Below are 24,532 nucleotides of genomic sequence, written 5' to 3'. Positions count from 1 at the left end.
GAATGTTACGACAAATTTATACTCCGTGCTTCTAGACAACAATATACATTTTCCTTAATAAATAAACAAATTAATTAATAACTTAATTAATAAAAAATATTATATCGGACATTCTAATGTACTTTTACTAATATTTTAAAATGTTTAAACTAACATACAATTTTTTTTTTTAATCTTCCTACTCATTGGTAAAATTTCGAATTGAAAACTTGAATTTAATCAAATATCAGATATATATATAAAATAATAATAAATAAAATATAAAATATAAAATATAAAATATAAAATAAAAATAAAATAACTGTTTTGATGGTCTGAGTTTAAATTTTTCTACAAACTCTCGACGATTTTTTGTCCGTTGACTTGATTTAATAATTTTATACATTCGAATTATTTTCGATTTATTTGCACGACTTTGTGTTATTACGATATAACACTGATCGTGAGATAGATTTATGCAATTTCTGAAAACCCTCATTAAAGTATCGATTAATTAAATCTAAAATAGAATCTCGAAAATTAATTAAAAATACTTTAAACGTATACACACGAAAGCAAAAAGAAAAAAGAAACGAAAATATCCTAACGTAATTTAATCTGTAATTTCGATTATTTCGATTATTTTAATTAAAATTCTTGAAGGATCTAATCGATAAATAAATACTTTACCATCTCAAATATCGAGGCTCTCGAAGTATTTTCTTCGCACTTTTATTTCAAGAAATAGATCCTCGACTATTCGTATTTATTCCACTTTGACGATTTCTTTACCTGAAATATCAACGCTAGAGGCTTTATCTGAACGGGTTTATCGCTGATCTGAGGTCAGCTATTTTTGCAAGCATGATAAAAATCCTTGATCTCAAGAAAAAGAAGAGTTAAGTTGGGGGAAGGGGTGGGGGAGCATGTAATAAAAAGGAAAAGAGATGTTTAATCGAGTTAAGTTATTATTTTTAGGTATTACCGAGTGAGTAAAAGTCCTCATTTGTTAGATTAAATCTTTATATATATAATAATAATAATAATAATAGTAATAATTAATAATAATATAATATAATATAATATAATAATAATAATAATAATAATAATAATTAATAATAATATAATGTAATAATATAATAATAATATATATATTTCAATTACATATTATTTTTAGTTGAGTTTTATGTGTGGGTGTGTGTATATGCTAGCTTAAATAATTAATTTCAAATTAATAACAAAAATCAAAAATTACGTATTCGAAATGGATTCTCCAAGCTTCTCTAATCCTTCCGATTCATTAATTTTAAAGGCTAATTTTGAAGGGAAACTATTGAAATTTCTCTAAATGATATGTGAAATAAAATGTGAAGTAAAGTAAATGAGAATTTTTATCAAGATTTTTGTCTAAAATCAGATCAATCAAAATGATGGTCAATCGAAATAATATTTCATATTGTAAATCGAAATATTTTTCATGAACATTTTATATTTTTAAGTTTTTTTTTAATCAAATTCATTTTAGTCTCATGTTCACGAATTCTACGAATGTTGTTCAAAATGGAGAATTCATATTTCGAAATGGTGTATCTATTGAAAAAAAATTAGATAACGTTTTATATAGTTTAAAATATTTTCAATTGGAAAAACAATGAAAGTTTGAAAAAGATCAAAAACTCTTCGTCCCAAATTCAAACGCGCGAAACTAGTCCACTTCAAACTCGCATATTTAAACCAATTATTGAAACAATTTCGGATAAAAAATAACAGAGATCATTTAAAGCAAATTGACAAAAATAATTAAAAAAATTAGTTAATTAAAAATTCAACAAAAAGCGACATTTCACGAGCGTGCTCTCAAACATTCAAAATGTGTCGAGTTTGAACTCGTTTCGTTTGAAATATTTTTCTGTTTTGTCTATTTTTAATTGTAAATAACCGAGAGAAAACATTTATGAACAAATTGATATAAAGTAAAAACAAATTTGCAGTAATGGTTTGAAGAGATGATAAAAAAAAGAAAAAAGAAAAAACATACTTTTGATACTCGATCATCTTGAAATATAAACGCTACTTAACTATTATACTTTTGCTATTAACTTTTATACGATGGAATGCGAATCGATAGAGAATTTATCTTTCTCACTTCCTTGCTTACTATAGATCGACATTATTAATAGCACGGTAACGCGTTGTAATAGTTTCTTTTTTCTCTCCTCACATTCTTGTTCTTGCTTATCCTATTCGTTTTCACATTAAATAATATTATATTCATCAAATAATATTAAGTTATATAATAAAAACTTTATATTAATAAAAATATTAATAAATTATATTAAGATAAATATTTGACATATTTATTATTATTTATATTAAGACAAAATTTAACAAATAGTATATGAATAAACAAATTTTCTTGATTTAATACAAAATTAATCGCTGATTTTTCTTATTTTTTTAACACGTTGATGAATGCTGCGATAATTTTCTATTAGACAATTTGCTTATACGATTTTATTATTATTTATTGTTACATATTACATTGAAATATTATTTAAAATAGACAATTTAAAGTGTGTAATTATATTATGTGTAATGCATTCATCTTGTTAGAAACGGGGGTGGGGGGTGTATTGATGACCTTCGCAACGCTGAAGTGTATTTCCTTGTTTTGGTTCCATTAACAAAATGTTGAGATAGGTTAATTGAGTATTACCTTCTTTTATGTGTGAGCCTACTGAGAAAACTATGTCATGAAGTGAAAAAAATATCAACAAAAAATCTGAGTTTTTTAAATATGTTATAAAATATTTTAACAAATTTAATAAACTTATTGTTAGATATAGGAGAAAGGTCAGAAGTTATGTTCAAAAAATTATGACAAGTTGTGGATATTACGATATATTGCAATATGCTTGCTTAATAGTATATATATATAAAAATAATAATAAAATAATGATAATAATATATATATATATAATAATAATAATAATAATAATAATAATAATATAATATAATATAATATAATATAATAAATAATTATATATAAATATATATAAATTATATTTATATATTTTATAGATTATATAGATTATATAGATTATATATATATAACACATATTCTATTAATATAAATTATTTTAACAATTTAATAAACTTATTAAATTTGTTATTATTTTTTTATTGTATAAATTAATTATTGTAATAATATTAAATATGCTTGCTTAATAGAATACATGTTATATATATATAATAGATATTATAAATATTTATTATATTTATTTTATTTAATTATTATTAATTATATATTTTTATTTATTATATTTAATATTTATTATTTTTATATTTATATTATTTATAGATATAATAAATATTATATATATAACATATATTCTATTAATATAAATATAAATAAATAATATTTTGATATATTTTATATTACATCAATATTTCTTGATACCATTGTAGTACGATGATAATATTAAAATTTGCTGATATTAGGTATACATTTCTAATAATTTTGATTTCACCAATGACATTCAACGTGTTCAATTTGTAGCCGATTTTTCCAGTTAACATTTTTTACCTTCAATTCTATTTTACCATATCTTCTCTTATTTTGCGTTCTATATTCCTTTTAAAAGTAGATACTAAATTTATTCCTTCATAAATAGAATTCACTCGCAACATAAAGTTTCTGTAATTTAATTTAGCATTTTTATTCTTCCCTATTTCTTGACGAATCAGCAACTGCCAGCAATATCAGTAGCAACAACAACAATAATGACAATCGTCTTCGTTTTCCTCTTTGTCATAGTTTTCGTTGAACGTTAGGGGTTACAGGATAACAAAGGTTCGTCGCGTGCATAAAAGAGACGAAAAGTTTTCTCGTTTGGTGTTTCTTTTGACTCGTCTCGACCGAGTTTCGTGTGGAAGATAGAAAGATGGCGAATAAGAAAGAGGAATTCAACGGAAAACTAACACAAGTTTGACCTCGAACATATGGAACTTATTAATTAGCGTAGATGTTCGAATAACGAATGATTTATGTCGTTTATACTACTCATATATATATATTTGTATGCATTTGTGTGCGTGTAAGTAAAAAGAGACAAATTTGAAAAGCGTTGGTGAACGTTAAAACGTTTGACCGGAAACTATCCGTCCTCGTGTTGTTAAAACCCGTGCATACATTAACCATAGCTTTACGATTCGGACAGTTTTATTGCTGCTTATATTTGGAACTACCAAGTGGAGAGCTAATTCGCAAATCGGAGTTGTGCAGGCCAAAGAAATTAGGCGTGTTTTGAAAATTCACAACTGCCTAACGGGCTTGAACATGAGATTATACACCGGTGTTAAACGACGACTGTTCTCGTTTGTCTTTCGACTTTTCTAAAACAAAAAATCATTATTCTTTAGATTTTATTTTAAACCTGTAATTATCTACTAATTTATGTTTACCCTATTTATACTAAATAAATGAGATGGGATTTTTAATATGAAAAGTTTTACTGTTTTTTTTTTGTAATTAAATTTATATACTGGTTAATATTTGAAAATATGCATATTTTATTTATTAAATAATAAATAATATAAATAAATTTATTATAATTATTGTAAAATCAAACGAAGAGAATCAACAAATTTGTAAACAGAATTTTCATTATAAATGTTAAAAATTCGCTTACATTTTTTCTTTTTTCGTCACGAATTCTTTCGTAAAAATTTTTCTTATGAAAATTGTATTTCAACATTTTTTCTTTTATTCGGAATATAACAAAAATATTCGTTTAAAAAATAAACGTTGAGGAATGTAGAGAAGAAAGAAAGTAGGCGTTAACATTATCCGAAAGTGCTTAATTTCTAAATTTGATAAAACACCTAATTTTAAGTAGAAATTAACTAACACGGTATATCTTAATTACGTTGATTTTATTTCCTGGAGTTATGATAATTTCCGGTAATATTTCTTAATGTGAAATGTTCAAAATGTTCTCCTTTTGCTCGAATAAACACCCGAGCATATTTTGTCTCGTTGACTTTCGAACAAGTTTTCACTCATGGTTGTTGCGAATACAATAATCCATTTGCGGTAGTTAATGATATCCACTGAAATAAAAAAAGAAAAATTCAGATAACACGGTTACATGTTTGAACATGATGTAATTCTACTAATGTCTTCGATATAATCCTAGAAAATAAAATAAACACAAATGGAGTACACTTACATCACACTTGAAAGTTTTATAACTGAGAAATGAAGCATTTACGAACTAATGTTGACATAACCTAATTTTCGTTCCTCACTTACGGGGAATCCATTTCTGAAGTTGTTCTCCACGTGTATTTTTGTTACACCCGGTATAGAAGAATTTTATTTCAACCTTTTCTTTTTCTTTTTCTTTTTCTTTTTCTTACGTACATATTTTATTCAGGAATTTTTCTTCAAGGATTTTCCCTCTTGAAACTTCTACCTGCGAAAATTATTATTATTATTTCTTTTTTTTTTTTTTTTTTTTTTTCAAAAAATCCTCCTACGAAAATTTTATTTTGAGAATGAAATTCTTACAAGGAGAGAAAAAATTAAATAGATTCGAGATCGATGAATTAAAATTGTAAAATGATTATTTACTTGAAAATAATCATATGTTGTTAAAATTGTAATCAATCATTTTTATAATTTTATATAAGCTAATTTTATTATCAAATCGTATTTTTATTTTATTGTTAAATCAAATCGTACATTGATAATAATTGAAAATAATCGAATATCAATCGTTAAATTAACTTATAGTATTTCGATCGAACATTAATTATAACAAACAAGTTAAAATTAGTTTGTTTATTTGCTTATTTGTTTATTTGTGCATTGACGGGATTTTTTATATAACAAGAAATTGTTATTAAAATTGTTATATAACAAGAAATAAATATTGATAAATAAAGAAATATAAATAACATAAATAAAAATAAATATAAATTATAAATAATATATACAGAGAAATTAAACAATAAATAAAAGGAATATATAAATATATTTACAAAAATTATGAAGAATTAAATCAACTATACAATTAAGTTGCAATAATAACGACTAAAGAAGAAAAAAGAATAAAAAATAATTATTAATTTAACATCAGCCGATGAATATAAAATAAATGAAAATAAAATAATTAATATAATAATATAATTATTAATAATAAAATAAATCAAAATCACTATTTCGATGAATATTATCTGAAATGTAGATTTTCAAAGAAAATCTGTCAAATTAGTTATTAGTGTTCTTTGAGTATGATAATAGGGGGTTAGAGTGTTACGTATTGGATTATTTCCATAGATCGAACGAGTCTGATCTCTCCAGGTGCTTGAGATCATCTTTACGGGCAAATATTAATGGCATAACACGATGCAGGCAAACAGGCAGGCAGGCAGGCAGAAGGAGGAGGACGAGGAAGAGAAACTCCGACGTTATCTTTTCTTACAAGAATAGAATCGTTCGAGTAGCATTGAGAGCCGTGTTAGTTGATGCTGCCAATACCAACACGCCTGCGAACTTTAGATAGCGAATGCTTCGCATGCTTCATGTTATATATCTTCCTTAAAATCTCTCTCTCTCTCTCTTTCTGTTTCTCTATCTCATTCTTTCTCTGTTTTTCTCTGTTTCTTTCTCTCTGTCTTTCTCTGTCTTTCTCTGTCTGTCTCTCTCTGTCTCTCTCTGTTTCTCTCTGTCTGTCTCTCTCTGTCTCTCTCTGTTTCTCTCTGTCTGTCTCTCTCTGTTTCTCCCTGTCTGTTTCTCTCTCACTTCTCTCTCTTTCTGTCTCTCTCTCTCTCTCTTTCTCTCCCTCTCGCTCTCTCTGTTTCTCTCCCTCTTTCTTTCTATCTCTCTCGCTCTCTCTGTTTCTCTCCCTCCCTCTCTCCCTCCCCCTCTCTCCCCTCTCTCCCCCCTCTCTTTCTGTTTCTCTCTCTCAGTCTTTCTCTGTTTCTTTCTGTCTGTCTCTCTCTGTCTCTCTCTGTCTCTCTCTGTCTGTCTGTCTCTGTCTGTCTGTCTCTGTCTCTCTCTGTCTGTCTCTGTCTGTCTCTGTCTGTCTCTGTCTGTCTCTCTCTGTCTGTCTCTCTCTGTTTCTCTCTGTCTGTCTCTCTCTGTTTCTCTCTGTCTGTCTCTCTCTGTTTCTCTCTGTCTGTCTTTGTTTCTCTCTCTCTTTCTCTTTCTTTTTGTCTATCTTTTCTACTTCTCAACTAAGTTTCTCTCTTTCATTGCGCGCGCAAATTTTTATCCTTAATGGCTCGAATTAATGGAGGACAACGCCATTTTGAGCACTTTGACAAAACAAAATAGATAAGGAGTATAATAGTTTTGTTTTTCGAGGTTGCTGTCAGTAAATAAGTACACACACACACACACACGTGTATTTAGATAATATGGTCAACGAAAGTTGCTCATTCGCTTTATTTATTTATATATTTTTCCTTACATTTTCTTATTTGTTAAAGTTTTTTTTAACGGTCCACAAAATTGCGTAACATTTTCAAGCCGTGACCCACTTTTGACTATGTTTTCTTTTTTTTTTATCTTTTATTTTCATTTTCTTTTGTTCTATTTCTCTTATAACTTAACTCACGATATTTGATTTTTTTTTTAGATTATTTAGATTTTTACGTAATTGTTTCTTTCTTTCTTCTGTTTTTTTTTGTTTGTTTTTCTAAACTAGGCTGTGTATTCTTTTTGATTTTGATTTTTTTTTAATTCTTTTTTACTTAGTTTCATTATATCTTGTAGTTAAATTTTTCTCTACAATTTCTTTTCTCCATCTGTAAATGAAACAAAGTTTTAATTCGGCCCAGTTTCTTGATACACTCCTGGTTTTACATATATTGGTAATGTAATATATTTTATATTACATAGATGCATGTGTAAAAATTCTACCGGCATTTTGTTACATCAAATTTGAGAATCATTTCGGTGATCTAAATAAAATGTTTGAAAATAGTAACTTAATTGTTGGTTTATATACCAAAGATTTAATGTTCATTAGTTCCACGTAATAAAATAGTTCTTTTTTAGGCGCACAAAACAAATGGGTTTTAGAACGGGTGAATAATTGGAAAATGTGTCGGTAAAATTCATTGTAACGTAATTTATTACGTGACGTTTCCAACGTATAAAAGTTTGACATGCGTTTTATTTCCGTTTTTCTATCTGCATAAATAGAAAAACTAAAACATACGTAATCTTGGTTTCTTACATTTTCAATTTAAATCATCGATCTCAGTTCTAAATTAGTCTACGTTTCCTCTTCATTCCGTTACTTTAATCACCGTGTTTATTTTATTTTACTCATTAATATTCACACGTATCCAGTGAATTTGTTATTAGCAATCAAATCTTACTCTGTAGATTTCAAAAGTATTAAAGGTCGATTCACACTTAAATATAATCTTCGTTTCGTTATTTGAATAATCATAGTTCAATTTCATTTAATTGCATTTGCAAGTACATCATGTTAATGCATTGGAACTATCAAATTTTATTTTACGAATTTGGAGAATATTAAACATTGATTCGCACGTTTTAATTCCATCTTCGTTCAATTTTTATTCCGTTTTCGTTTCGTTCCCGTTTCATCGTTTCAATCATTTAAATTTGTACATATATATATATATATCAGTAACTATCCTTTAAATAATACGATTCTACTTTGTAAAGTTTGAAAGCGTTAAAGGTTAATTCACACATTTAGGTTAAGTTTTCGTTCCGTTACTTTAATTGCAGTCCAGTTTAAGGTATTTACATTGAAACATTTCGGTAACTAAATATGTACGTTACTAATGTAAAACTGTACTCTTTGAACTTCGAGAGCGTTAAAGGTCGATTTACACATCTTAATTTAGTCTGCGTTCCGTTTTCGTTCCTTCACTCTGGTTAAAATTCAATTTCGTTTAACCCAATACCGAATTGACTATCATATATGAAAAATTATGTTAAAAAATAATTGTAGATTTAATATTAATGAAAAATCATCAGAAGAAACGATCTTGAACAAATTGTAATAGAAATTAGAAAAGGATTAGATGATTAAAACTAATATCAAACTAAAACGTGTGAATGAAGCTTAATGTTAATATCACTCTGCTACCGTGAACAATCGGAATGGACACCGAAATGAAACTAAACTGAATCGTGTGAATCAAGCTTAATGTTACAATTACTGTGGCCTGGGAACAATCAGAACAAATATTAAACCGAGACTAACAACTGAAATGTGTGAATGGACCCTTAATCGGTCTATCCGAGGTAAGGCCTACTTTCCCGATTAATGATCACACTAAGAGCCAACGTTATGTTTGCTATGGTTGCATTTTGCTTGGGTGTACTCGTATTGTGTATCGGTTTCTACAGTTCTATGGTTGGAGTGCATCAACCGATTCTCACAAACACGTATGAAAGAGGTCAGTCTGGAAAAGCCTTGCTCAACCTGTTACCCGGCAAGCCCCTTAATGTGTGACCCAGCGGCTCGAAACACTCAGTCATGAAGTTACCTCTTTTTACAGCGGAACAAATATAAATAAAAATAATAAATATGAATATATAAATTATATATTTTATTTGTTTATTTATTTATTTATTTATTTACGGGATAAACCCATTAGTATATAAATTTAATAAAAATGATTAAGTAAAAAAGCAAATAATAAATAATAATATATATTTATATATAAAATAATTACAATATTATTATAAATATATAATAGTAAATAATAAATATAATAAATAATAAAAAAATATAGTAAAAAGGAAAATAATAAATTATATATATATATAGATAATAATTAATACAAATAGTAAATAATAAATAATAAATAATAAAAAATACAAATATTACATTTATATTCCTATAATAAATTTAAAATATAATTTCTAAAAAAATTTTAAATATAAAAAATGACGATAAATTACATATCTGCTATAATAAGATTATATTACATTTAATATATATATATATTTTATATATTTTAAAAAATATGTTCATTTCTACACGAGATTGTCTGACGCCCACAAATGAACTTCTACAAGCTTTGAGGACAGATCACTTTTATTTAGTCAATTTAACTAAAATTCTTACGAATTTGCTTCAACACCAAATACCACCATAATATTTAAATAATGTTAAATATTCGAATATACTTTTGTTTAATTGAAATATTCGTTTTGACCTTTTCCAAGATATTTTATTGACTTTCTTTGGTTTTGTTTCTTTGTCATCCTTTTTTTAAATTGACTTCGTTAATCGTGGGATGTCCGCCATCATTTGCAACGCCAATATGGCGACCCATTTGATGCAAAAGACAAAAGTATGCGGCTCGCGAAGGAAAATGGTTGAGTACCCCTGTTGTAAGAGAAATCACGAAGAGATAAGATCGTGATTTTTCTAGCGTAGAAAAACTTGTACGTCGAATTCAATCCTTATTGGGATATACATACACTTATTCATCGAACAGAAAGTTCGTTTTTTTTTTCTTTTTTTTCTGCGTCGAGAAAGTATTATATCATTACGAAAACATAAAATGAAAATAAGAAAAATAATGTTAATTAAATCAAACTATTTTTTGATTTATATTTACGAATAATTTTACATACACGAAATTTATATTAAAAGTGATTAAAAGAAATGGTGTAAAACTTTCGTTAAATTCGAAGAAGTCAGCGTAATATTGTGGGATTTAGATTTCGTATGGGGTTTTGAAAACTTGGCGTTTTAAATATTTTTTTTTGTTCTATACCACAATCCCATGGAATGTTTGTGGGATAAATTAGATAATTTATTAGATTGATTATATTATAGTATCCTAATATTTTTGAGAGTGACTGTATATGTTTATCCGTCGTAGCACGTAATCTTATCATTTTGAACATTATCCTTATTTTCCTATTTTATGAAGAGAGTGAGAAAAAGAAAATACTCAGAATAAAACTCTCTCTAGAGAAACATTTGACGATGGGACAAATTTATTCCCCAAAAGGGCACTTATTTTCAATAAAAACCTTCAAAAAACCATCGATATTCACTTTTATATAAAACTTTATGATTCTTTCGCGTGAATTTATTTTTATCTCCGTTGTTATTCCAAATAAAAAGAAAACAAAATTAGAATACAATACATGAAACAATGATTCATTCATAGTATATTTCAAAGAAAATGTATAAAAACAAGTTATTCCTTTTATTTTATTGATTGATGTCAGAAAAAATAATATTTTGCGAGGATAAAAAGGATGAATGGAGCTTAAAATGAAATTCCATGTTCGCAATGAAATTTTGTTTTCTCTTAAATTCGTTATTTCTCTCGTAAATGCACATGTGCGCGCGTATTATTGCATTCAGTTGATAAAATTAGGTTTAACATTCGATATAGGTTTTGTATATATATATATATCGAGTATAACGATCGATTAGGAACGAGGCCTCTTCGTTGATTTATCGATTTAGATTGACGAGTTAAACGAAGCTTGAAAATGAACATAGGAATGCGAGTGCTGCAGATAAATCCAAATAAATAAACGAAATCTATTTCGTTTTGAATCTATTTCGTTTGGAATCTATTTCGTTGATTAATAGAATACGTTTCTATTCAATATGTATGTTGAAAAAATTGTTAAATCGTATTTTATTGTAAATTCGTTTAGTTTCTGATATCGTCGTTCGATGAATTTTAATTTTTATAAAGACATTTATCGAATTTGAAATACATATTTTTTCTCTTTCCATCTCTATTGAGCTATTAAATTTTTCCCATTACTCGTTATTAATAAATTTAAACGAATATGGTTGTACATTTATAAATTGAAAAATTGTTTAACGCGTTAACTGCCGTGTAGGTCACCGGTGACCTCAACACGACCGTTAGTAAAAATACATAATTAGAGTAAATATCGATTCTGATTAATTGTTAAATAATATCATTGTTTTTATAAAGGTTTGAAGAAACTTATGACATACTGAGCATGTAGAAATCATTTTTTTTATTACAAGGAAAATTAATTAGGTGCTACTTGTTTCTATAATACATTTGAATTTACAACACGAGTATCCGTTGAAAACTATCAGACTATTCAGATTCTTGCAAAGAAAGGATAAAATTTCGAAGAAAATGAATTTATGGTTGTACATTTACAAATTGAAAAATTGTTTAACACGTTAACTGCCGTGTAGGTCACCGGTGACCTCAACATGACTGTTAGTAAAAATGCATAATTAGAGTAAATATCGATTCTGATTAATTTTTAATTAATATCATTGTTTTTATAAGGGTTTGAAAAAATTTATGACATACACAGTATGCAAAAATAATTTTTTTATTACAAGGAAAATTAATTAGGAGTTACTTGTTTCCATAACACGATTGAATTTGCAACACGAGTACTTGTTGAAAACTTTCTAAAATATTTAGATTCTTGCAAACAAAGGATAAAATTTCGAAGAAAATATAAAATAGACAAATTTGAAGAAAATACCAAAAAATTCGTTGGACATTTTTCGAAGGAGTTTGTGATTATTATAAACTGAGTAAATTTAATACATTTTCTCGTGAAACTTGGTCCCTTTGGTCTTTGTATGTGTCCTCTGCGATTAAAATCAATCATCAGGGTCAGGAATTATTCGTTGCTAGAAATTTTTCAATCTTATCCCTATTTAAAAGGAACAATTAATCATAAAATGGTCTACAGTGCCTTGACGGTCACCGGTGACCTCACAATAAAAAATAGACAAAACAAAATAATACAACAGCGTTTATTAGTTGTAAAAAAAATTGTCAACAAAATATGCATCCGATAATAGAAAAAAAGTGTAGGCGTGGTAGAAAAAAATTACGTAAAAAGTGCCGAAAGTCAACGTGTTAATGAAATATTTGAAAAAATTTTTTTTCCTTTTTCTTTTCTTCGTAAAATATTATCTCCGATTTTTTGATTTTTGAGTACACTCAATTTGTTTTATCGAAAGTGGAAAAAAGCTGGAAATATCCTTTCACAATGTGTTTCTTATCTAGCACGATTTAATACGGTTGGACAATTCTTACATCTCACGTATTTCATTCCTATGATTTATATTACTTCCAGGTTTCGTTTAATACTGTTTCTATATAACACGAAACAAATCACGGATATTATTAAAGGATTGTGTGTATTATATATCATAATATCAGATAACCAAGAACATTCGTAACGTTTCAAATAATACAAATAAATTATGAACGTAAACCTAGAAATACAATTTTTTTTTGGTTACCTGACATTACTAAGAAATATATTCCGATTTTTTCTCGAATATAATATTGTATAACAGGATTTGAAAATTGTAACAGTACTTGATAGGTTAGATTTCACAGCTATTTCGTATATTGTTATGCAATAATTAACATTCATCAGTGTTTTCATTTTGCTATCATTTTCTTCAAATGAACGATTTAAACGTGGTACATTTTTCAAATAGAAATTTGAAAAAGTAATTTTGATACTGTGACACTGACGTTCATAAAAACATTTCAATTTATTAACGACACATAATTATTGTTCTTTATGGTACTAAGAAAACAAAATGTTGACTAATTTTTTTTATAGGATGCCGAAAAAAAATTACTTAACACATTCACGGACGTAAATGTTATAGCATTCGTTTATCATTATGATGTAAAATTACATGAATATTATAGAATTAAAATTTTAAAACCATGTGTATTTAAAGCCATTGAATTTTATCTTATATTTAATTATTATAATTTATTATTATATAATAATATATAATATAATTATATAATAATGTAAATAAATATTATAATATATATATAAAATATATAAAATAATAATAAAAATAATAAAATAATAAATAATAATAATAAATAATAAAATAATATATATAAAAAATAAAATTTATATAAATAATATAAATATAATTATATAATATATACAATTATATATTATTATATTAATAAATTATGACTAACTGATTCTTTAATATATGATCTGACTGCTCTTATAAAATGTGTTTAATCAAATTTTCGATATCACAACTAATTTCAAAATAAAATGACTGTCACATTTCTTATCCTCGCTCAAACTTTTACTGTCTGCAAACGTGTTAATATATCTGATTTTTGAAGCTTATTATAAATTGATAAATTGTCTGCTAGGTGAATGCAAATTATTGACAATTAAATAAATATCTTTGCAAAGTGTTTCGATAGTTTAAATTAAAAATATTTTAGAAAAATTTTAGAAAACGTTTATATCAGATATAAATTAGATTTCTAATCATCAAAGTAAATTTACACGTTTGTAGACGTGAATGCTACAACATTTAAGTTTTTAATTTTTATTTTGAATTTTATTTGATATAACCTTGATTTTTTGTAATGATTATACCTGTAAAAAGGTAATGACTAACTGATTCTTAAATATATGTGGGATGCGAGCACCTCCAAGCCAAACACTTAAATAGGCATTCGTGAGGAGATTGGACGGTGGGCCCTGGATAGCTCAATGGTTAAGAGCAGTCGCCCGGAAAGCGGAAGATCCGGGTTCGAGTCCCGGTCCAGTCTGTCCAACGGCCCAATTTTTTCACGAATCCTATATATATGATAATTTGACTGCCTTTACAAAATGTGTTTAATTAAATTTTCGATATCGCAACTAATTTCTAAATAAAATGACTGTCAACTTTTCTTATCCTCGCTCAAACTTTTACTATCTGCAAACGTGTTAACAGTTCGAAATGCTAAAATGTTCTAAATTGTGTCTGAAATGTCTGTTGCTAGAACGTAAAATGATTTTGAAGTTGAGAGTAAAATTAGGTATCAGTTAACGCGACTTATCTAATTTCTGTGCGAGAAACGAAATTACTTTCCGAACAACTTGATATTCCCATAACACGATGCCGGTATTAGTTTTATCTCATAAATTAGGACAATTCTTACATGGCGTGAATTTTGTGAATCTCTTGATTTGTATTACTACCAGGTTTCGTTTACTACAATCTCATGTTATCGAAGGATTGTATGTATTATTTATAACAACACCGGATAATCAAGAAATTTCGTGTTGTTTCGAACAATAGAAATAAATGATGAAGAAAAATAAACTAAAAACGGCACGAATTATTTTCTCGATTAAATGAAATAATATATCGCATAAATAATAAATGCAAGAACGTGATGATAATAACCTTTATCAAATACAATATTCTTATAACACAGTTTCCGTATAATAAAACTCAATAAATTTGAATAATACTCGCGTAATAACACGTACATGAGGTACATTAACAAGTTTTCACTTTAACATAAAAACATTTGCTTTTTTTCGGTTATACTTTTCAATGTAGTTTTTGAAAACTTTGATGAAAGAATAGGCTCCAAATTTTTCCTATCCACTCTCGGCATACTTTAACACTTAAACTCGAGAAACGGAAATACTTTACATAAAAAGAACAAGAAAAAGAAGAAAAAAAAGAAGAAGCAGAAAAAAAGAAAAGATAATAAAAATTATATTATATTTTGTAATTTATTTAATTTATATATTATTTATTATATAGCCGTTTATTTTGAAAGTGGCCTAACTCCATATAACCTTAAATTGAGATATTTAAAGGTTTGCGTTTCAATGCAATTAAAATATACGTAAAAAATAACAATGAGTTATGTTGCTTAAGTGTATCTAAAGGTGTTAAATTTACAGTTCCTATTAAAATAATGGAAATTATTAAGTGAATAATATGCGTTTTCTTACCAAGAATGGAGTTAGGCCACTTTCAAAATTAACAACCAGATTCGTTATAAAATTTGAAGGAACCGAAGTCCATTCAACATAATTAAGATGCTTCAAATTGCGAAAAAACAATACTTATTTTATTTACATATCTTTATAACACTTTAAAAACATAAATTATGAGATTCAAAATATTTTTACAAACAAATTACAAAACAATTTTCTACTCATCTACATTTTGTGTATGTGAAAGGGATTTAAAGAAATCATGATGTTCCGGTGGTATATATCGTAATAAGTCAATTATGTCCTTGAATTTTGCGGTTGTAATTTGTCTTATATTTTTATACAGTGGTGTCAATACAATATTTTCGAACTTTCTTGGTCTACCCCGACGTGGTATTAAATTCAGGACTTTCAAATTTTCGTTCTCATTCATTGATGTCTTATAGAAAATCTTATTCATTTTTGACAAAACGCATCCAACATATTTTTAACCAGTTTATTGGTTCTCCGTTAGAATTCTTACCCTTTAAAAATTGCGTCTTCTAATAATTTTGTTGATACAAAATCTTCTTGTCTCATTTCATGTACAATAAAGTTATTACCTTTCCGACACTTTTTGATAATATTGTAATACTCTCGGGGGACAAACAGTAAATTATTTCTTTTAATGCCATTTCTACCACACCAAAATCTCTACTCCTAATGGAGTTAGGCCACTTTCAAAATAAACGGTTCAGTGATTCAACTAACTTGAAACTTATGTGTCCAGAATTACCGTATTTACTCGGAATATAAAAAATCTTAAATGCTTTATTGATAGATAATTTGAAGCTGTACATGTTACCGTGGGTAACCGGAAAAAAATGAAAAATGGAGTTAGGCCACTTTCAAAATAAACGGCTCATATATATATTTAATTAATATTATTAATTATATATTTATATTTAATTAAAAAATTTTTATTAATTATATATTTATTTAATTAAAAAAATATTATTAATTATATTTATTAAATATATATTACTTAATTAAAAAATATTATTAATTACATATTTATTAAATATATATATTATTTAATTAAAAAAATATTATTAATTATATATTTATTATAAATACATATTTCTTTAATTAAAAACAATATTAATATTATATACTTATTTAATTATTATTATTAATTATATATTTATTAAATATATATATATTTATTTAATTAATATAGTAATTAATTATATTAAAAAATGATATATTAGTATTAAAAGAAAATGTTCCAAGAGAAAATTTAATCTACGCCACTATACACATATAATATTAGTTTCAAATGTGCGTCGCTGCGCGTAAATAAAAATGAAACAAAGTTAGCTTACGTTGAAGCGATTCATCTTACAAGTTGTCAGCCAGTTGCTCTCCTGGCTTCCTTCAAACGTCAATTTGCATGGCATTGCTTCTCGCTTACCAGCAAAGACCGCCGTCACTACCGGGTCAAGATTAGAAATGAGGATATTTAAACAAAGCTTTGTCGAATAAGAAATCGCATGGCAAGTGATGGACGACGTGTTACCGTGGTTGGTTTGTCGATGGTATAGAAATTACGGTAATACAAAGGATATGGGAGACAAAGAAAGAAAAAACAAAGAAAGAGATAGATGGATAGAGTTTATAGAGAATGTGAAAAAAAAAATAGAAAGGTAGAGGGGGAAAAAGGGGGAGGAGGAGGAGGAGAAGGAGGAGAAGTGAGGTCTCTCGTGGCTTAAAAGCAGATTTGGCAAGAGGCCATGCTGTGTCATCGCTTGTCGTGCGAAAACGCTTTGGAAAATCGAGATAACTTGGGCCAGTTACCACAGGTAACTCTCTCTCTCTCTCTCTTTTTTTCTATTTCTATTTCTATCTTTCTCTCTCTTTTAGGACCTGTTAAGGTCCTACTCAACTTGGTTTGTTTTTACCTAGAAAATAGGGTTTGAAAATATTGGGTTGGTAACTAAGTGATTGCGGATTTTATCTCGATAAACAAATAAATCATATTTAACCCTTTAATATTAATTAAATTAATATTTAATATTTAATATTAATTAAATTAATTTATATATAAACTCGAGGCCTTCTTCGCTTGCGCGAACCAGCAACTCGAGAGAAGATTTCGGCTAAATTAAAGTAAACATTTTACAGGTACTTTAAAAACATTTATAAACAAACAAGTCTATAGAAATAATAAAATATCATCAGTTTATTCATTTATATGTCGAGAAAAACAAACTTCGATAAATACTACACTCTGTAATTAGTTTTGTTGTGATATTTAATGAAACTTGAAATCAGCACGGCGCCGTATCGGCGCCGCTCGAGTTGACACTTGAAATTGTCCGGGCAAAGGGTTAATTCAGTTTTTTTTTTTTTTTTGATAAGAAAGATCAGAAATTTGATAAACGTGGAATTATGACACTGTGCCTGAACCATGGTGAAAAATCATCGACAAAAATGGACAGTACTTAAATGAATTATATTTTATTATATTTGATTTATTTTATTATTATAATTGAGTTATATTTTTTCACGAAACATTTTGAATTTTTCTTCTTATTTAATATCCGCAATTATTTAATTGCCAATCCAATAATTATGATTTAGGTTTTAGAATTTTGGAAAGAGTTATGAGACACGAGGAAAGTTGTTAATTGTTATTGTTACAATGATTTATGATCTTATCGGTTGAGATTTAGGTTCTGTTATCTTTTTTTACTTTGTAAGATTATCTTGAAGAAAGAAAAAGAAAATGGTTTGAAAAAGATTTGTGATATAAGTTGTTTAAAGTTGTTTTGAAGCAGTTATGAAATGCAATTAAAAGTTGTAAGTTTTTATGATCGTAATGGTTTGTGTTAATATCGATTTTAATTTTAATTATTTAACTTGTTCAAGATAGAAGTATGAATTTTATTACTAATCAAGAAATTTATATTTTTTAGTTTTTATTTGTGGTAAATAAAGAAGTTTAAAAATATTTTTTTTACGTAGAGGAAATTTAATGTCTGAGGACTTGGAAGAAATTATTTCGACATTATTTTGTTATCATTTTATTTCTATAATTGCTATTGTTCACAGTTTTGTAACGCTTACTACAAATAAAAATAATAAAAATTATAGAACCAACATAAATTTTTATGAATTCTTTGGAACCGATAATTGTTTCGGTTTTTTTGTAGCTGTCATTTTTCAATTCCTTGTCAGTGAAAGTTCGAATCGATACAAAACTGATCAATATTCGTTCTAAAACTTTCGTGATTTTTCGATTCTGTATCAAACCGAACCACAAATGATACAGAACCGGGAAATGTTTGAAAAACTAATGCGGAATCAAAAAAATTTTTAAAAATCTAAATCGAAACTGTTTTCATCTTTACTGAAAAAAAACGCACACACACACACACACACACTTAAATGTATCAGAAAACAAAAAGACAATTTATTATCTTATCAAGTTGTTGTGTTTTGGACATTAAAGTATAAAATTTTGTAAAAATCTTGATCTATTCAGATGAAAATAAGAATACATAAAAAAATTTGTTATAAAAATCAGCAATTAATAAATCCTACGTATATTTATAATTGTTTAAAATATTTTTTCTTTTATTTTTGTTTGTAGATATATTTATTGAATATTTAATTTTTTGATTTTAGTATAATTTTCTTTCGGTAATGCAAGTAAAAGAAATAAAAACCAGCTCTCTCGAGCTCTGTCGTAACGAAAAATAATATTTAATTTAATAATATTTAATAATTATTAATATTTAATTTATATATATATTTAATTTAAATATAATAATAATATTAATTTAATTTATATATATTTAAAATTAAAAAAAAAGAGAAATAAATCAAATTGATTAGAAATAATTTTGCTTGGTTACGTTTTAACCGTTCATTTTTCAACCCAACTCATCGTCCTAATTTGTTTCTTTACGTCAAAGTAAAGTCACGCTCCTGAGGGAGGGTGGAGGAGGGGTGGAATGCACGTAGAAATTAGCGTTCCAAGGAAACTACGTGGGCCGTGTTCGTGGGTCCCATTTTACCTTAGCATCATCTCAATGTGATGCTTTTTATCGTACTTGCATTTCGACGAAATATATCCAACACACATTCCTAAGCTTCATATACTTGGTTCGAGACAATTACGATTTCTATTTGCGTAACATTTGGTGCTGCATCCTCTCGTGAGAAATGACGTCTAGAATCGGGCCGAAGTTAAACGCGTGAAGTCACGATGGCATTGCCGTTGAGAATTTATGATCATTAGTTAGGGGTGTTACTCGTCTGGAAAGCTTCGCATACGTTATTTCCCCCTCCCCCTCCCCCTCCTGCCACTCCCCCTTCTCATACTGTATCTATCTATCTATCTATTTATCTTTCTCTCTCTCTCTCTCTTTCTATTTCTCTCAACTTTTTCTTGCATTTGAACCCTTTACACTCGAGTGGCGCCGATACGGCGCCCTGCCGATTTCAAGTGTTGTTAACTCAACCAAAACTAATTACAGAGTGGTAGTATTTATCAAAGTTTGTTTTTTTTTCGCAATATAAATGAATAAACTGATGATATTTTATTATTTCAATACGCTTGTTTGTTTATAAATATTTTTATAGTACCCGTAAAATGTCTACTTAATTTGTGGCCGAAATCTTCTCGAGTTGCTGGTTCGCGCAAGCGAAAAAGGCCTCGAGTGCAGCAAAGGGTTAATAAATCGTTTTATGTTTCTGATATGAAATTTATGACAGGTATATACATGTCTGACATGGGTAACATGTGAAAAATTCAATTGTTATATTTTAACTGTTCCGTGACCTAATTTGTTTTCCTTTTATTGAATTATTTGTAGGATATAGTTAGGATTTGTTAATAAAGTTATGTAGGTGGAATTAGTGCGAAGTTTATTAATAAAATAATAGTTAATTTTGTTAGGTTCTATTTTTTTCTTTTTTTTTTTTTTAAATGAAATTATAATAGTTTAACAATACTGTACTAAATATAACTTATTTAGGATAGTTACTGTGTTACTAGAAATTGCTTTTACATTTCTGATGTCAAATTTACGAGAGAATTTTAGTCACGTATCTTTGCAATTAAATTACTTCGGTGACATGTCGGACATGTCTGACGTATGAAGAATCAATTCTAGTATGCTAACTATTCTGTAACCTAATATTTTTTTCTCTCTCTTGAAGAACTAATCTTGGTAAGATTAGAATACAATATGCGATCGGTGAAGTTTTTTTTTTTTTAGTTAAATTATAATTCAATTAATTAAGTTTATTGATAAAATGTTTATTCTACATTTTTGATATCTAATTAATTATAATAATTAATTTGATTAATAATAATTGAATTAATTTATAATAATTTTAGGTGAATAATAATTGATTAATTAATAAGAATTAATTAATAATAATTGAACTATAGTTACGTACCTTTACAATTAAGTATATTATGTTTTTTTTTTACATATTTGACATGTCAGATATACGAAAAATTCAATCGTCAAATTTATATTCCAGCTATTTTCTGTAACTTAATTTCCTAATCTAATATTTTGTTCATTCTTAAGAAAAAATTTAATATTGTTGAAATTATGATACACAATAGCTTTGTTGTCTTTTATTAAATATAAATTAATATTTACTAAACATTACCATAATTAATGAAGTCATAATAATTAATTTTCATGATATAACAATTGAATGCAGTTATATAGGTCAGTGAAATCAAAGTTAAATAATGTTATAGAGAATTAATACATGATTATGCGAATAAAACAATATTAAATAGGATGATGTCAAATATACGAATATTGAAAATCATTAATATTAATTAAATATAATACATAAATAAATTGATTAAATAGTATGAACAAGAAGTAACAGAATTCAAAGCAATAATAATTAATCGATAATTCAAACAATATTAAATGGGATTATTAAAAATCAATAAATAAAAAGTTTGTTTAATTATTTCAAAAAAAAAATATACCAACTCACACACACACACACACATCTATTTTTATTTTTAATCTATTTTATTGATTATTCAAATAATATAATATCGAATCTCAAATGATATTAAATATTTTACTTACACGATAAAATTCAAATATAAAATATAAAATAATTAATTGTAGGTACACATGCATCTTTATTATTTTTTGTCTTTCGGTTTTGAACCGAATAAAACATTTTATAAATAATAAAACATAAACATTTTATAAACTATTATTCAATAATCCTTCAATAAAAAAACTAGTATCAAACATTCCATTAATACAAAATTTGACAATTTTGCATTGAAACTTATTAATAAATTTGACATAATTATTTGGTTCGTCTTTGGTATATTTTTCTTATTCAGGTTCCTATCTTCTTTTTGTTCTTGAAAACATATTTCTTTCGTCTAATTAAATCTTACTTCAGTTTATTCGATTCTTTGCATTTCCATACGATACGTTCTGACGTTTCTTCTACGAGTTTACATAATCTGAATAGGATTTACCCCCCCCCCCCCACCATTCCCCCGCCCCTCTTTCTCCTATAATCCGTTTACCGTTTCCGAATTTGAATTTTGCAATCATCGATTGGTTGGTCTCTTATTCCATACCCTTTTTTCCCTTGTTATTCTGCTTTTCCTTATTCTCTAAAACTGTCTGCACCAACTATTATATCTGCTATTCATAATTTTGTCGTATTATTCTTGCATCGGTGTTTTCTGGCCCGACTGCAGATCTCTACTAGGTTTTTATCTAGGATTTAAATTTCCTGCAGAGTTCGCTTCAATTTCTTTTCTTTTTTTAAACACCCTTCTCTTTCATCGTTTATTTTTATCATTTTGATTTTTTTGTTTTTTATTCTTTTTTTATGTTCTTATCTTCTCTCAGAATTCTGTTACAAGTAAACAATACGAAAATAAATGAAAGAAAGCTTATGGTATTAATTAATAATTATCTTAAAGGGAGGAAATACGTGTAAAACGATGTTTTCATTATGATTTTCATGAATTTTTTTAACGTATTAAAAATTTATGTTATTTATTAATATTATAAGGTCATTTTACACATATATTTGAGAACATATTCCGAAATTTTTAAAGATTTATCTCGAAAACTAGCGGAGATATCAGCTATCACGCATTGTAGGTTGCCATCCGACTGAGCAGTTTGTGTACATCTTGGAAGCCACAATTTTTATCAGAAATCAATTACAAAGAAAAATTACTTTTTTCATATGTGTATCTTCTATTTGAACCTCATTTCCCTAGAAAAAAATGAAAATTTGTATTTTTTAGAGAAGTGTGAACATAAAGCATGATTTTTTTACTATTTTTCCATATATTTTTCATTATAAAAAAAATACTTTAAACAAAGATATCGCTTAGAATTGAGGTTCAAATAGAGCGTAATTATATGAAGAAACTATATTCCAAATTTCAAAATGATTGGTTAAAAACTTTGTAAGCTAGAGTGTACACAAATCCGAAAAAAGTCGTTTCGAGAAAAACGCGTCTGAAAAATGCTCGACCGTTCCGTATTACATGCCACGCGTTCCGACACTTGAACGACGGCCGCTGACTTAATTGTTTATAACTTTTGAACGACTTGGATTTTCGGCTTGAAATTTAATGACTATATTTTTTAATAGTTTTACAAGCGATTTATAAAAAAAAATTGAATTTTTTGAAGCTTCTACACGTATTTCCCCCCCGTTAATATAATAACATAATTAATAGAATGATCTAATGTCATAGTTGAGATAATTGAAATTCAAACATTTGTCGAAATAATTCGAATTATAAGTGGAATTTGTAATTTTCAAATTTATCGGACCAAATGTAAAGTTAGAAAGAGAGAGAGATAATCTTTTTTAAAAATCTAAAAGAACGATGTGTGAAAAGTTTGAATACAATATGATTGAAGATAATAAGAAAACTTATTCATAGAACATAATATATTTTATATGCGATTGCATTAAGTGCATTTTGCGCTTATGTCTGGTCCACGTTACTACAGTTCACGTTGGTTTACGGTTATTTTATTACTTCGTCTTTCTCAGTGATTTATTATACCTCCTTAAAATTCCGAACACGTTGGGTTTTGTGCCCATGGTACGAGCCGAGCGTTGGCGGCAATTTTCCTCGAAGAAATGTATTGTTCTTTCTAAAATTATTATAGAAAGTGCCTGTTTAAATATCGATAACAAATTCGATTAGTATAAATTAAAGAAGAAGAAGAAGAAGAATAAAAAAAAGTAATTAACTGTTAATGCATATGGTAATTGAAAAATGTGTTTCATTAAAATATTTAAACATTAGGAAATAATAGATAAAAATATAATAAAAAATAACAATTTATTGCATACTTATAATTAATTATTAATTTTTTTTCTGTTAATGATCGAAAATTAATGTTTGTTAATGATCAAACAAAAAATTAATCTATCATATATAGTTTCGTATAATTATTTATAAAAAAAAGAAAATATGTAATGAGAAATATAAAAATATTTAATGGTAAAAAGAGAAAACTTTTTAATATACGTATTTCGAACTTTCTTCGTTTTACATTTTCATCTTTTCACTATTTGCTTTAACTTTTTGCATTAAAGAAAATCTAACATGTTATTTTAAATATTTTTCCATTACAGGAAGTTCTTCATGCCATCAGTGCGCCTAGCGGGCAAGTTCAACGCATCGTTATCTTCAAGAAGAACGGCGTACAAGCCATGGTGGAATATCCTTTCTAATACGTTTTCCGTGTA

At 26.9% G+C, this 24,532-nt stretch overlaps 1 protein-coding gene and 1 long non-coding RNA gene across 4 annotated transcripts in view; one reads left to right on the top strand and one right to left on the bottom strand.

Annotated features, from left to right (window-relative positions):
- The window catches only part of LOC122518946 (heterogeneous nuclear ribonucleoprotein L), a 185,616-nt gene that overhangs the window by 47,473 nt on the left and 113,611 nt on the right, over positions 1-24,532 (top strand). For all 3 annotated transcript variants that reach the window (XM_043638085.1, XM_043638087.1, XM_043638084.1), the window contains exon 4: positions 24,419-24,504. In XM_043638085.1, coding sequence (XP_043494020.1) covers positions 24,419-24,504 — 86 coding nt within the window. The remainder of the gene's footprint in view (positions 1-24,418; positions 24,505-24,532) is intronic.
- LOC122518947 overlaps positions 5,385-24,532 on the bottom strand; it is a 61,039-nt gene continuing 41,891 nt past the window's right edge. Inside the window, exon 2 of the long non-coding RNA XR_006304203.1 lies at positions 5,385-5,456. This is a non-coding gene — a long non-coding RNA (uncharacterized LOC122518947). The remainder of the gene's footprint in view (positions 5,457-24,532) is intronic.

The sequence above is a fragment of the Polistes fuscatus genome, unplaced genomic scaffold (assembly GCF_010416935.1).
Source record: "Polistes fuscatus isolate 324 unplaced genomic scaffold, CU_Pfus_HIC Scaffold27, whole genome shotgun sequence".
Classification (NCBI taxonomy): Eukaryota; Metazoa; Arthropoda; class Insecta; order Hymenoptera; family Vespidae; genus Polistes; species Polistes fuscatus.
This window is presented reverse-complemented; position numbering and strand designations above follow the sequence as displayed.